At 35.1% G+C, this 16,984-nt stretch overlaps 1 protein-coding gene across 3 annotated transcripts in view; it reads right to left on the bottom strand.

Annotated features, from left to right (window-relative positions):
- si:ch211-51h4.2 overlaps positions 1-16,984 on the bottom strand; it is a 98,481-nt gene that overhangs the window by 67,580 nt on the left and 13,917 nt on the right. For all 3 annotated transcript variants that reach the window (XM_043252237.1, XM_043252238.1, XM_043252239.1), the window contains exons 6-8: positions 12,896-13,031; positions 8,842-8,907; positions 3,712-3,835 (exon numbers count right to left, since the gene is read on the bottom strand). In XM_043252237.1, coding sequence (XP_043108172.1) covers positions 3,712-3,835; positions 8,842-8,907; positions 12,896-13,031 — 326 coding nt within the window. The remainder of the gene's footprint in view (positions 1-3,711; positions 3,836-8,841; positions 8,908-12,895; positions 13,032-16,984) is intronic.

Genomic DNA, 16,984 nt, shown 5'->3' with positions numbered 1-16,984 from the left:
TGTCATGAAAATATGTTGCCCGCTGTTAAACGGAAGAGCCAGTCACAGATGATATCTCATCATCAGGGGCTGTTCTTGGCCGTCTAGGTGGCATGATTCACAGAGTGATGCAGGAGGGGCCGTCCACGCACCATAAAACCCTAACTCATAAATGATAACCGCCCAAATTATAGATAAGCACAGACATTTCAAACGGGGATAATACATCAGAGAGTGTGATTGATGGGCTGGAATTCGACCACAGATGAGACGGGGTTAAGAATTACTGTCAGCTAGCTTACTGACCAGAGCCTGAAGCACATGATGAATGGTTTGCTTTGATTATACAAAGCATTGCAGTGGAGTGCCGGCCCAGCATTACTTTGTAGGTGTGAAAGATAGAGTTTAAGGTGAAATTTACCCAAAGGCATGCCCACAATTGCAGTCCACACTCTGCTCATGTGAAGAAGAACACGGCAGAAAAAACTGGCAACAAAGTTGCTTTTGTGGTCTTATATTACAAATATGTACTAGAAGGCCAATAGAGTTAGAGGGATTTGAAAAAGTGCAAAACTAGCATTAATGTTATTTGTTATTTGTATGTTTTTTAGAAAATTTGCTAGGAAATTAGACTAAATTATACATAAACAACGAATAAATAAACAACAACAGCATGGTGCTGATATTATAGTTTTGTTTGAATGATTACCTAACATGTAAAACAGACATGCATATGCAAGTGTTCATATTACAGAAGTTGCACTATACTGTTCAAAAGTTTGGGGTCGATTAATGGTTTTATTTAGCCATTTATCAAAAGTGACAGTAAAGACATTTACACTGCTACAAAACATTGTATTTCAAATAAGTGCTGTTCTTTGAAACTGTCTAGTCATCAAAAAAATCCTTAAATGTATCACCATTTACACAAGCAGAGAAAACTGCTTAACAACCAAAAGCAAAGCATCCATTATAACCGATAACTGAGCACAAAATCATCATAGAATGATAACTGAACCGGCAATGCTTGTGTAGCCTGTAAAGAAGCGGTCTCCACCTTACACAGTACGGCGTTACTGCAGGCTCCTCAGGCTAAAGCACTGAGAGTCCTGTTCGAGGGTGGTCACGATCTGGAAGTTCTGAAAGAGCTCTGAACCACAACCCCTAATACATTTGCTAGAGTCTATAGCCTTCGTGTGGAGCCGGTATCCTCCTGTGTTCTCACTTCAAATGTGTAGAAGCACTGAATGGCCCCTGATTCGGGTTGGCTTGCTTTAACCGCTAGAGAGTCCATACAACAGATACACTGTTGAGCGCCTCCAACCCCTTGGCAGCCAGATGTGGCGGAGCGTCTGGAGCCAGGCCCTCACTTGATGAATACTTGAGAACCGGTAGAGGGCTCAGAGCCTGCGTTTCCCCAGCAGACATTCTGCTATCTTTTAAGAGGGTTACAATGACCTCCAATCTTCCATATGCACCTAAACGATTGTCCATAATGAGTAAGTGTTCTGGAACCTCCTTCGAGAAGGATGGGACTTCCGCAATGTCCTAAGCAGAACAGGGTAGGTTTCCAGTGTTAATCAGTCTTACTGAGTGGGAAGTGCTATGACAACAGTAGCTGGCCTTTTTGTGGCGAGCAGCAGCCTACGCCAGACAGAGGGGGCGCAGGAGGTTCCCACAGGACATCGGAAAGGGCAGCCTACATGGCGCTTTGGTAGGGATCCCAATTCGTCGTAACTCATATGTAACCCTCATTCCTTGAAGGAGGGAACGGAAACATCACATCCCGTGACCACACATGCTGTACCACCGCTGAGAGGCCATCTCAGTGAAAACCTGAATATGTGCTGCCCCTGCTGCCTAAATATACTCGCACTGTGATCAGTGGCAGATCGCATGGCTATGTGCATTGGCTTGTTTAGTTTACACTGAAAGTGGACTGGTCACTCTTTGCAGGATCCCAATTTGTCAGTCACCAACGTGACATCTCTGTTCTCTCCTTCAGGGAACGTGGGTTACATACGTACCAGAGACGTTTTTCTTTCAAAGTAGGCAGTTCTTGGAATGAACTAATGTGGACCAGTCTTTCGGTCTAGCTGTACAAGACAAACTCTTGGAAGTGTAACAGGTTTGCTCTAACTTTTTACATCACCGCTGGATGAAATGTGCTCATCATAAAGGGAAAACGCTCAAAAGAGTGTTAGGATCTGCTGTCCCGTGAGGTTGGTGCAAATAGATCACCATCTTACCAAGTAAAGCATAGAAGGACGAGGACGTCCTTAAGGATAACACATTCCTTATGAAGAACTCTAATGACATTTCACTGAATAATGTCAAGATAATACCATTTCGGTATTGAAAATGATATTCTTTAATAATAAATATGTTTTGTTTTCAATATGTGTGTGTGTGTTTTAATAACCTCTCTCTATATCTGCCCTCCAAGACACTTCATTGCACTTGTTCACATTTGAATGAAACCTCATGAAGTGTGAGGTGTCACTCACAGATACAAGACAGAATATTAGATGTGACTCTGTACTCTGGAAGGAAAGAATATCTTTCACACAAATATACACACATCGGCACTGTCATAGAAGCAGCTCATCAGAAACCATTATCATTTCATAATTATTGTTCATTACGTCTACAGTGCCACATCTTTCCACATTTTTCAGTTTATTAATTTTTGTCCTTCATGGCTCCGTCACAGATTAAGGAACAATCATTCTGTTGGCATAATTAGTAATAAAAAACACAAAAATCTAAATAAGCATTTGAAATGTTTTGTGTAAAATATGAATATTTATATATTTTTGTTACATGTTACTCAAACTAACAAACAACCTGGGAATGTAGCTTTCCTTTTATTGGGGTGGGGGTTAGTTTACACTTTTTTATTTAACTGTTATTTAACAAGGATGTATTAAATTGGTTAAATGTGACAATACTAATATTACAAAAGTTTCAAATAAATTGTTTAATAAATTAATCAGTTTTCAATATTGATAACAAATGTTTACTGAGTAGCATATCAGCATTTTAGAAGATGTTTAATAATAAGTAATGATTGACTGGAGTAATGGTTGCTGAAAATTCAACTCAAAGAAATAAATTACTATTTGAATATATTAAAAACTGTTATTTTTAACTTTAATGTTTTTAAACTGTAATAATAATAATAATAATAATAATAATAATAATAAAAATCAGTAGCACCATTTGTCACTGCATTTTTGATCAAATCAGTGCAGCCTTGGTGGGCATTAAAGAAAGAAATCATACAGACCATTTTTGAATAGCAGCATAGATACAGTATGTTCAATACATTCAGTACAAGGTTGTTTTTAATGTTTAACTTAAATCAGTTAAAAGACCACATAAATCCCATATATGTAATTTTAAAATTGTTAAATCACTCAAATAACGTGTATAAAAAAATATATAATTTTAAATCAGTTAATAAAAATGAAATTAAAAGTTCAAAAGAATAAAAAAGGAAACCCTAATCTTTGTATCTATATCTATTGTATCTGTATCTATATATGCATTTATATATTTATTTTTTTTATTTCTACAGGTTTGGTCGTCCACATAAATCTGTTTTAGAAGCGAGCATGGAAACAAGTGGTGAAGGAACGATTTTGAATGAATGGTAATTTCACCTGTGTCGCACAAGCAAGCTACATAAAAGGTTTAAAAATAAGTGATGATTATCGCTTTTAAACTCACGGTAATAACCAGCAGGATTCCTTTGAGGAGCGTCAGCAGTGACGTGATGGGCTGAATGACGATCTGGGCCAGAAGAATCCCCAATGACAGCGTCCATGTAAATGCAGGGATCACGTAGACATGACTGCAGAAGCAAAATCAGGCAAAAACAGTCATCATATCCCCCCATTGTTTTAAATTACAGCTTCAGTAACTTTAAATAATACCAAACACCACCTCTCAAAATTACAGACTGCAGCGAGAGGAAATGACAACAGCACAATACAATTGAAAGACAAGTATTCTTTACAATTTCTCTGCAAACCGTAGACTTAGTCTCTCTAAATCACATCCTGAATGAGGAGAGGCACATTTCTCCTCTCCAAAGAAAACAACAGGGGGCAGGTAATTGTTTTGAAGTGTCTGTCTCGATCTGATAGTAGTGCTTTCTGATCCAGTTCCCCATAATACAGTGAACTTCACAAATGCTTCTATTATTTTTATTGCAAAAATACGCTTAAAAGAATAGCACTGTCAAAAAACATATGCATGATACCTAACACTCAAGGGCATGGGAAGTATTTCTTAAAAGACTGTATGGTACATAGTTTTACATAAAAAAAAGAAAAAAAAAAAGAAATCTTCTCCTCATTGCAAAGTCTTTCCATGCATGCTTTAACGTAACAAAATTCCATTGATACACTCTTATAAATCTGTGGTTTTGGGGCATTGCCAGTTGCATAATATCAGCTTAGATTCCATAATAGAATCAATTTTTATAAGGGTAAACACATTGTTTGCTACATGAAGGCATGACTATGGTGCCAAGGGCAATTTTGGACCTCAGCCACTTTATTAAGTATTTTGTGAGTTTTGCGCCTGTATTCCTGTAACATTATTATCTATGTTTGCGGACAGAGGTCAAATTCTACTGTCCCAGAGCAAAGCAAACTTATTTATGAACTCAATTCAGAAAGACCACCATATCCCAAAGAAAAATATGAGTTTTATAATGGATTAAGAGAGCTGCGAATACTCTACCAGGGCTGAAATAACCTATTGATTTGTGCTTGCAGGATCACTTTACATTCACTGTCTCGTTCGCTCGTTCTCCCTCTCTTTTCACCCTTGGTCACAGGCATCTGCCTATGATGTGTTCTTAATGAAGCATTTAGCCATCGATGTGGTGCAGGCTGCCTTGAGTGGATAATTTTCAGGTTAAGTATTTACTGGGGTGTTGCAAAATAAATTACTTTTGTGGCAATAAGTGCAATTGCTAAGAAATTCTGCAGGGAACAGTATAGATGTGAAAACCTCAGTGTTTTCTGGTGATTACCATTCATTCTCATAGTTTTATAAGTTTTAATGATTTTACATGGATATTTTTGTAGTAGCCAATTCTTATTCTATAAAAATGTCTAACTGCACAATTTGATATTTTTGTTAGAATCAAATTATATATATATATATATATATATATATATATATATATATATATATATATATATATATATATATATATATATATAAAATACAAACATGTATTTTAAAATGCCAAGTATACCACAAATACATTTACATATTTATGCACTTGATAAAAAATATCATGCAGTTGTACTTTTAGTGTACTAAACTGATACATGTTTAAAGCCTGCTAAATTGGAACAACTCCTTTTGTGCTTAATGCAGCATTTAAAGACCAGTATTATTCAATGATCATGTAATCCTCATCAATAGTGCCATTAAAAAACATTTCAGTCTTAACATTAGGAAATGTGCATTGTGCACTCCGAACAAAATTTGTTATATTTTTTACATTAGTAAGTCTTCAGCAATATATCAGTAAATATGCACAATTTAAAGTATTTTAAACAGTATTTTACTTTTACTATTACTTTTTACTAGGGATAACATAGAGCTGAAACATCTTCCAAAAGTAGCACAGATGTCTAGTGAGTTCTCAGGCATTCGCATATCTAATTTCTACAAACGGAGGTAAACAAAAACACTCAAGAGAGCTAAATACAATCTGATATACGATTCAGTCAGAATTTGTAATTTTACTATTGACGAGTCGTAGCCTTGAGTTTGGGCTGCAAAAGGTATTCACAACAGGAGAAACAAACCATATCAATAAATTGTGTCCAAACTGCACATACATTTCTAATGCTTCTAACATATTGATACTTCCTTCTGATATTTAAGCTTACAGGTTTTTTTTTTTACCATTTTCTGACTGACCAAGTCCATTTTCATCAGTCTGTCACCCTTGCAGCCCACAGTTCTCTGAACACCACAAAGAGAGGATTAACTGACCAATCGATAAACTTCATCTCTGCATTTTTCTGACATTAGAAGTTCATCAGCACGTTTACTGGGGTGGATTTACCACTGATGTGGAATGATTTTTTTGTTATGCTATGAGTCTTAAAGCTGCTTAGGGGGAAAAAAAAGCGACAAGCAGGAATGATACAGAAAGCAAGCAAGAATGAAAGACTCAGAATGACAGTCTCCTGCCCCAGATGGGAGTACTGACAGCACACATTTGTTTGTGACATCCCGCTCCCTGCAGGCTGGAGACGCCCACCCCACCATCCCCACATCACGAGCCAAAGCTAAACAGAATGAGAGTACAATTCTTTGCACAATGAGACTCTTTTTGATGCTCTAAAATAAAACTGCTCCATACCCCTAAAGAAAACGTGATAACTGTCTGGCATATTAATAATTTGCTTTAAAACAATTGTATTTGGATTTAATGCAACCGTATTTAGAATTGCGTATGAAAGAGATGTGATGAAAGGAGACATTTTAAAGAATGTTTAAGCTGGTCTTTTCCATACAATGATTGGTGACTAATGGCTTTTAGTATTTTAAAATATAAAGCATTATGGAACTTATCTAACTGACCAAGTCTGTGGAAGCCATTTGGGAAAAATATGGAAAAGTCTATATTTACTAAAAATGTTGAATGTTATTCATGTTTGCATATTCAAATCTGGTAAGTGACTTTACTTGACATTGATGCTGTTTAGAAGACATTTGAGAACCAATCAAATTCTACCAAATTTGCATATGCACTATTCATATAGCACAAATGAGAACCGCTAGAGATTCAATTTGGTGACTTTGACACAGCCCGTGGTCACCATTAACTTTAATTGTATGCGAGTATAAACAGACTTTTTATTTTGCGTTTTACTTTAAAAAAAAAACAAAAAAAACATGGATTTTCATTAACAATCTAATGGACTTACCGAACTGAGCTTTATTTTTTACTCTGTTGCCATTATAAACTTGAGTCCCATGAGTCCTTTCAAAAGTTCACATAAAGCGTAATGACTGTAAAAGCTACATTTCTATCCTGATGATAATCTTTCTCAAAGCACCAAAAGGTAATTTAACTTTAAATATGGTGATTTATTATTTATGTGTGTGGGAATTGAATGCACTAGGTTTAGAACTCTGTATTAGATAAATTGATTTCCTTCCTCACATAAAGCACTGAATGATAAACCTATTTGCTACTAAATTTGTCTCAAGTGGGTGGTTTTTTCTGAAAGTGTGTTGCGTTTTAATTAAAATGAAAAACTGTGAGGTTAAGAGGTTCAAATAGCTCAAGGGCAGAGAATACAGCAACGGTGGATTGGATCCAAGGATAATTTCTATATGGAAAATTTATGAGTAGGATAGATGGTCTGTATCCCATAAATGCTTGTTTACAGCTCAGTTTTTTTAAATTAATGATATTCTCATTATTTTCTTAAAGTTGTCAATTTTATTATCTTTCCCTGTGGTCCACTTACAACGTAATGCAACTTTTATCATACTAAATGCATATCATCATTTTTCAAGACCATTATCTGACCTTCAAGGATTTCAGAATAAACTGTTTATTTTTTTCATCTTAGCTTTATAAGCTAATGTTCTTTTGGAGGAAGTTGTAAATTTTGATTAAGCTAATTTGACGCATCTTCCCAAACCGGAATTTTTATTTTTATTTTTTTTCACAAACTACATCAAAACAGAATGTTAGAGGCATCAGAACGTACAGAAAATAAAAACAGCAAAACCTGAGCAGGTTGTAATTATGACCATCCCTTAATTGAATTACGATACCGTATGCTGCGTTTGGAGAGGACCCCGTGTCTGCTTATTCAATTTTTCATGTTTACTTCCTGTTCTGAAACTGAATACTAATGTGCACGTGAGGGTTCTCAGATTTCTTTCATCATTCTAGAAGTCTCTGTATTAATGCAACAATAAAAAAAAAATACCACATTTTACAGTTTAATTAATTACAGAATACTCTCTCTCTGTTGTGTAGCTACAACCCATGAATAAATACCCTTTATTACAAATTAGAAAACATTTACAAAATGTGATCAAATCTTATTTTTAAAAAAAAAAAAAAAAAAAAAAAAAAAAAAAAATCATACACTTTTAGAAATACAGCTACAAAAGCTGTACCTTTTCAGAAGGTACATGTTTGTACCTTAAGTGTCCATTTTTGTGCTTAAAGTGTACATATTTGAACCTAGGTGCAAAAGTACCTTTGTCCCTTTATTTCTGAGAGCGTGCCGACCCTAATTAAGAATATACTGACCCAATTAATTGACATAAAATAATAAAACTCTAGAAGTACACAATGCTGATTTGCTTACGTGCGAATTGTGAATAACATAACCTGGTCATTTGGGTGCCAAAATAGACAGGAAACTGCTTTTATTCAACAATTCTTCAGATATCAAATGTTGTTTCGTTTAGTTCTCTCACAATACATCACAGAGAAGAAAAATGCGCTTGTGTTTTTGCCGAGAGAAGCATTAGGAGATCAAACACCCACAGGCACTATCTAATGAGAGAATTTCCAGCCCTAACAGCTTTATAAACATTATACACACAGAGACCATGATTTGACTGACAAGCAGAGAGTAGAAAATCTGGGGTTAAAACTGAATATCTAGAGAATAAACAATATGACTGACTAGGTGTCTTTCTTTGAGATAACTGAATAAAGATATGAAGGCCTTAAGGTTTGAATTATTTCATCTGGCTGAACAGAAACGGATCTTTGTTGAAATGTAAACCTGCTCTTAACATTTCATATCTCAGCTGTTATATTAAAAGTTGCATGGTAAGGCAGCTCACCTGGTATGAAAAAGTGCAGCGTAGGCCTCACTTCCCGCCAGGACGTAACTGATCCCGATAGACACACTGTTAAAGAAAGTTCATTATCAGCACTCGTTACAATAATGACACCGTTTCGTATTCATAATCGAAGAAAAATCTAACACGAACCAACTCAAAGATGGACAAAGCCAGATGTTTAATCTTTTTCAATCTTTTGACTACTTAAAAAGTTATGAAACTTCTTCAAACTTTTAAACCTCAAACATTTCACACATTCAGAAATAAAGATCAACCTCAAAGTGGATTTTGGTAGAATTTATAATGGTTCAGATTGTGTAAATTGTGTAAAGTTTTTAGGTTTTTTTTTTTTTTTTTTTTTAAACCTTTGTGAAGAAAAGTTGGATAAGCCTTGACCTTGCTAACAAGAAAACTATAGCAGGAAACTGATAAAACTTATATAAAAGAATACTACTAGTACTACTACTACTAATGTATTTATTTACATTAAATTATTCAAATAGCATGACGGAAGTAAAAAATTATAAATGAATCAAAATATACTTATAAAGATGTATGACAATATAAAACTATTCCTAAAATAAAAAAAAACAAATGCTAAAAACAGCCAATTAGTTGGTAAAATAAAATGATCTATAAAAGGTTTATTATTAATACTTTATATTAAATTAATGACTAGGGTGTTAACAACATTAAATCAATGAATAAATAAAACATTTTATTTAGAAATACAAAAGTAACAAATCATTTGATGATAGAGATATATTAAATCAAAATACAATAAAGTATATTTTGGCAAAAAGCAGAAAGTGAAAGCTTTTATTTTATTTATTTGTTGGTTGGGAACACTTAGGTAACCATTCTCACTATTAACTAATTGCCAATTAGAATGCATACTACTATAATATCGGCTGTTTATTAGTACTTATGAAGCAGATATTCTGCATGTCTATGACTTTTGGCTCAGTGAATTCCTATTTTGTTGCTTATTAATAGTTAGTTAATAATGGTTTGTTAACAGCTCAAAATGCAGCTTGACCTTTTTTTTCTTCTCCTAATTTAAGAAATCACAAATGAAAACTTTTCACAATTTTTGGTTTGTTTTTAGCATTGACTCATCATATTGAATGTTGAAAGCTTTGAGTGAGTCAGTCAATCAGTCAGCGTACAAAAGGCCATTGCGTGCCAGTGCGAAATATTTACAGAAGAAAAACACAGGGAAAGAGTGGAAGAGGGAAAGAGCAACCTTGACAAACTGGCATGCAGGACAACACTGTGTGGACCTGTGGTTCTTTGACTGGTTAGAGAACGCAATCTGTCATGGAAGCACATTGATCGAGCGCTAAGCCTCTTGAACACAATGAGCATAGAATCGATTGGATGTGTGTTAGCCAAACCTGTCTAAATGCTGATAACAAGCTCTTTTCCATTCAGTTGCATGACCGGGCATGCAGAGCAGCGCAACAAATGATTCACTGTTAAGTGTCAAAGGCATTTCACAGTAATGACCGCTGATGCCCTTAGTGCCTTGTTACTCTTATTTTCCCGGCAAAAACCCAAACAGAACACATGCATTTTGGATTCTTCATTTAGTTTTGCAATATCATCCACGGAGGACACAGGTACAGCAGTCACAATGTCAACGTGGGCAGAACAAATCAATTTTGCTTGAAAATCTATCAGAGAAATTGATTTATGCTAGTCAAAACTTACTTTAAAGCCCTTCAAAGTACTCAAAAACTTTAAATTGGGCCAAAGTACAGACAAAAGGGTGAAAAAAAAAATAACTGGGGGAAGGCTAACTTTCTAACATCGGCTAATTAATAACGGCTCATTTAAAGAGGAACAGATGGGCAGCCATATTGGAGACTGGTACAAAAAGCGGCTGACCGTTATTTCATTATTCTGCACCATTATTCCAGAGGTGAAATGTTAAAACTGTTGTTCGGGGCGATAGTGACATTTCACACACAAATAACACTGCATTTTATGGCGGTCTAGAGAGAATAACATGGACTAAAACCTACTTAAAGCTTTGATCCAGTGAGGGTATTTGTGTCTGTACCTCCTCAGCAGAGAGGAGCAGCTCTTAACTGCGTCTCGCTGACTTCATTAACCTTTTTTGTTGATCAAAAACTAAAGGAGATGCTCTGCTCAGTGTAATTGAAGGGGTTCAGTGACATTTTAGCGAAGCGCCTGTGTGACACGTTTATGAGACCGTTCTTCACAGAATCTTATTTTTAATGGCGAATCCTGTAATAAACGCAAATACATGAGAATGGCTGATGTCACGTGGCACCTGCTGGCACAGTAGTTTCTTTCAGCCACCAGAAAAGGAAGTATTGTAAAATTGTAGCTCAATTGGGCTTTTGTTTTTGAGCCTTTTATGGAAACATCTATCATTGCCCCTCTCTCTCTCTCTCTCTCTCTCTTTCTGATGATAAGCAATGAGAAAAAACAGATTTATGATGTTCAAAGCATTGTAAAAATGTCATTTGGTAAGTGAATATCACAAAATTTTGATGCTATTTCAGTAAGACTTGTGACTAAACAAGCTTTACAAGACTTTCTGTATATTTTGCGGCATCTTGTGCATCTATTACAAGAAAAGGAATGTTTACATTATACGTAATATTTGTTCTGGATATTTTTATTTTTTAAAATGTGCATTTTTATCATTTAGATGATTTTGTGCCTATATTTGAATACATCTCAGGAAACCTTATATAATATGCATCAATATGTACGGCACTTAAACAAGCTTTTGCTAATAAAGAAAATAAATTGAGGAAATTCATGCTGCTGCTTTTCACGCTAGCAGCTAATGATCTTATCTGTTTACCTCAGGGCACTCTTATACAAAAAGAGCTTTTGACTCTGAGCCAGTTCAACATTAACGTGAGCTCACAATGCCAACATCATGTTATTTAAGAGCCCGACAAAAGTATGCTAAGTTCATGGCAAATTACAAGCTCTATGCGAAATTTATGAATGCTGTCTCGTGTTTCAAGGTAAATAAGTTGTGCGATGTCAATGCACATGGCCTCCATGCAGCCCGATGGTATCTAAAAAGTGCATGACTCATCTTTGCGTCACTGGAAATAAGGTTAAAAGGTGAATAATTAAATGAGATAAATGCTAAATTGTAAACCCAAAATGCTAAAAAACCATTTAATACATCATGAAAAATATATATTTAGTTTAGTATCTAGGGTGCAAATTGTGGGGCAGGGGTGGTTTTACTTTTAAATCAAAGCTTGCACCGGCCACTGGATGGGGCTTCACTTTCAAAACAAATTAAAAAGTGATTAATTAAAAAATATATATTTAAACAAAAAGAAATAACATTAAGCATCACTGAATTAGCCTAAATTAATGTACACCTTACATTACTTTGGGTTAAATAAAATGATATTTAAAGGCATAGTACCCCCCTCCCCCCTTTAATTGCCTTTTCAATTAAAACATTGTCTCATCTAAATGAGAAAAGACATATGCACAGATCAAGCAATGCTTACAAGCAGAAATAAACAAATATGTTAGTGTGTTTCGATGTGTATACAGGGGGAAATATAATGCAGATACAGATACATAATAATGCAGAAACATTATTATGGATTATGGACTGGAATTTTGGCCAAAAGGGATGGTTGAATGTTAAAACACCTTCATGATGGATTTGTTTCATACAAGCATGCAGATTTTTGATTCACAAGATGGACTGGAATCATGTGGATTACTGTAATGGTGCCATTCATTGTAGAGGACCCATTTGGTGAGCACTGGTGAGAATTTGGTGAACTACATCTTAGATGACCTGGGGCTGAGCACATTGACAGCAAAGGTTAATTTTGTACTATTCTCTTAGGGTAACAGTCACAATTTCAAACTATTTATAGCGTGGTGAAGCTATTCTTCAACCATTGATTTTCTGGTGAAACTTGTTAAACAGCCTTGACATAAGCATGCTATGCAGAGGCTAGCGACCAAAGCAACACCATATTCTGGTGGTCAACCTTTTAGGCCTCAAACGTTTTGAATGAAACAGACTCACAATTGAAAGATCAGAACAAAGTTGAATGCACGGCTGGTGTGTTTGCCCAGGAAGAGAACTCCCAGCATGTGCAGATTTGGCTGAAGGTCTTCATCTTGCCTCCGTGCTGTGACGTCCCTTCGCAGAAGACCTGTATCTACAGAGAAAAACACACCGGGGAACATTTGATCACCATCCGTCTCAAAGAGGTAACTAGGAAGGAAGCAGTTAGAATAAAAGTAAATTTGACTTGACCCTAGAAGCATCCCTTTATAGTGCTGCATGTACGTTTTGACTTAAAAAAATAAATAAATAAACACCATAATACATTTGCAGATAATAAAAAAACATATCTGAAAATCAATGCTACAGTCAAATGTGCGTTCCAGGACAGAGTGTCTGTGTTTTGTTTTCTTATCTGTGTAGCTCATGCACTGCCCGTCTACTCAATTGTATTTTGTACACAAGGGTTGGTGGAGAACACAGAATGATTATTTTTATTAATCGTTACGTGCACTTGTTCCTGTTGGTGTCATCGATCTGGCAACCTACAGGTTTGTCATGTCTGAGGAGGAGGGGCCAGATTGTAAATACAGAAATAGTTCACCCAAAAATGAAAATTACACCATGATCTATTCTAAGACATCTAGGTGTATATGACTTTCTGTTCTTTTGTGCAAGTATCTTATAGATCTATAATAATAAAAAAAAATAAGCGCTCTCTAGTGGTCGTAAAATAATGACAGTGTTGTGTTGCGTCTTTCGTCTTGGAATAATGTATGATTGTCATTGCCAAATCAAAATGCTTGTTTAAATGCAGTGTGTGGACTGTTTTAATTACTGATCTCACTGTAATTAAAACATTTTTTGTAGGCGTAATTCATGAGAATAATCACATTTGTAAATCAGAAGAAAAACGTTAAGGATAGAGCAATACTAAATGTTGATATCAAATTAAAAGTCAAAAACGAGAAGTTAAAAAAAAAATGTCAGAGGATTTCACTAAAAACGAATGCAGCTTATGGCATACGTCACATATAGGCATATGTCGGTATCAAATTTTCATGTTGCGTTTAATTGTTAATGCTTTTATCATGGTATACAGTAAATTTACTTGAAAAAGGTGATGTCAATACAAAATAACAGGTTTAAAACTTTTTTCTTAACAATATATATGAACATTTAAATACAATAAAGCAATTCACAAAAATGTATAAAGTAAAAAAAAAAATACCAGTGCAAAATACCAATAGGCATCACTTTACAGTAGGATATCGTTAGTTAACCTTAGTTAATGCATTATCAATGAACAAAAGCTACATTTGTTACAAAACTAAGACATTTTTGTTAAAAAAAAAAAATACATCTCTTAGTTTATTTGAAGTAATTTTACTAATGTTAAAAAATGAACCCCAAATATAAATAGTTACAGAATAAATCATTTTAAAATAAATAGCCGATACATTCAGCGTGTTCATGTTTACTTCAGAGTGCACACGTGTCTTCAGTGCAGCTTACAGTGGAGTTGTGCATTTAACCAAGTTAGTAGGAAAAGTGTTGAATATATTGCACTTTATGGAGCCTCAAAGTAATGGCCGCTATTCACAAGCATTACCAAGCTTGGAAGAGCCAGGAAAAGGTTTATATATTAAAAAGAAAAAAAGATTGCGTTTATCAGAAAGAAGAAAGTCCTATACAATTAGGATGGCTTGGAGGTGAGTAGATTATGGGGTAATTTTAATTTCTGGTTGAACGATTCCTTTAAGCAAGACCCCTTTGTTTCCAAAGGAAACAGTCATTTCTTGACAGCAGTGGCCAGAACATTTATGCCTGTGCCCACATTTCTGCCACAGATGAGCAGAACCATCCTTCAACCCCTCCGAGGTGCCACACATCACTCCCCGACGAGAAGTTTCACACCACATACAGCGCCACCATACAACTTTCACTTGCTAAATAATGAATCGCTGAAGAGATAAATGTAAGAAAAGGAGTGGAAACAGAGGTGAATGAATATGGCAAGAGATCAGAGAAGTTTGCAGCGGTGAGGAATCAAATTGGGAACAGCAGGAATAATTCATACTGCACTTCTCTTCAGTACACAACACAGCAGGCTGCAGAAGCAAACACACTCCCAGCCAGACCCTTCAGCAACACCCACGCTCCCATTATGCTGCACACACCCAGGTTAGCATATATCACTCTCTTTCTTCGCTGGTAAACAAGAGAGTCTCAGTGCTGTCTAGAACAAGAGCGGCTTATGTCAAGTACAAGAGGAAAACACTTTTAGCACCGCAAATATTCTCAATGTTTGTATGGAGAACAATAAATTAATATTTAACAAATGAAAAACAAATGCAATTGTAAACTATTTTTATTAAATAAATAATAGTGTATAATTGAATGTGTAGTTATACAACTAAATATGTAAGTCTACTAAGTCAGTAAATACTTATTTTCAATTGCAATAATGTTAAACTGTAGCCTGTTACTATTTTTATTGTATTTTTGGTCAAATAAATGCAGTCTTGGTGAGCAGAAGAGACTTCTTTCTAACAACAATAAATTAATCTGGCTGAGGAGCAGTTTAAAATATAAAGCAGCAAAATATCAAACAAATAAGTTAAAACGCCAATAATTATGGGTTATGGAATATTTCGGGAATCTCAAACAACAGGTTGATATGCATGCAAGGTTAAAAAAGCACTTTCATTTTCTTATAATATGCATTTATTTTTAACTATTTGTTAAACGGCTCCCAAACGATATGTTCAATGATGAATTTTTCCAAACCCCTCTAGTGTATGTGAGCTTTTAGCGCTCCAAAAGTGACACCTAGTGGCAAAGAATGAATTCGCATTTTCATGTTTTCCCAGGTTTTCCCAGGTCTGCACCTGAAACAAGTGGGCCCGCAGTATTTATCCTGTCGACTCTTTCATTTGAGAGACAATAACTCAAAACACCACACCACAAAACACCTGGTTCCGACAACATAATTAAAACTTGTAATATATGATTTAATAACTGGTTAAATATATACCAATTGCAGTCTTGTTGTTCAATACATTGTTTTACTGCTAATTTAACTGTCTTTTAATCAAGCAGCAGACATGTAACTATAATGCTATTGTAAACTTAGCAAATGCGGTAGCAGAGCGAGTTATGCTTAATTATAACATGAGTATCACGCGATTACTGCCACATTTCTGATATTGACTTTACACCATTTGTTTTGTCCAAGGCCATTAAAATCTGATAGCTTAACATGTCATTAGCTCAAGAAAATGCATTTAATGAAATTAAATCTAATTGTACATTCAACTCTAACATGCCACTGATCGTGTTCATAATGGCAAACAAATTGCTTTTGATTATATGTGGAACAGCTTATTATATTGTGTGTTTTCAACGATTTCAATATGAATTTTACATTGATTCAATGGATTTATTGCATTTTGGGAAAAAAAAAAAAAAAAAAAGTCATGGATTTATTGAATTTGGTATTTTTTTTATAATAAACCATTGAAAGTCTAAATCTGGATTTGAAATTTTTATGTTATTATACCCAAAAGAAGCTATGTGAAAGTTTGTGAATGTGAAATCTCCAGAATTTCTACTTTAGAGGAGACTGATGGAAATACAACAAGAAAAAGACAAACCATTTTTCTGAAAGTAATAAATGGTATTACTTCACATTCACCTGTCTCTGCTGATCTCCCGAGGGAAAAATAAACACAGACCCATAACAGATGTTACATATAATTCTGTTGACACAAGCGCCATCAATATTATTATATTTTGGCTGAAATAGATGTGAATTAAAAAAAAAAATACATGGTGCAGAAAACATTCATCTGGATGCGTTTCTAACTCCATCAGAAAAACAGAGCGCTCAAAAGTATCGCAGAGTTTCTACTTTTCATTAGGATGACGAATCGCTTTCCAAATCGTTTATGTCAGTCAGCCACCAATCTCCCTAATGATGCTTTGGCACGCAATCTGATTGGATTTTTTACATTAAGTTAAGACTACTGTACCTGTACGGCACAAATGACAAGGGAATGGGCTGTGGAGAGTAGCCGGCTAGAACATTAATTTCTGAGAGGGACC

This window comes from Puntigrus tetrazona, chromosome 11, assembly GCF_018831695.1.
Source record: "Puntigrus tetrazona isolate hp1 chromosome 11, ASM1883169v1, whole genome shotgun sequence".
Lineage (NCBI taxonomy): Eukaryota > Metazoa > Chordata > Actinopteri > Cypriniformes > Cyprinidae > Puntigrus > Puntigrus tetrazona.
The sequence above is the reverse complement of the archived record's forward strand: the minus strand, read 5'-3'. Positions and strand labels throughout refer to the sequence as shown.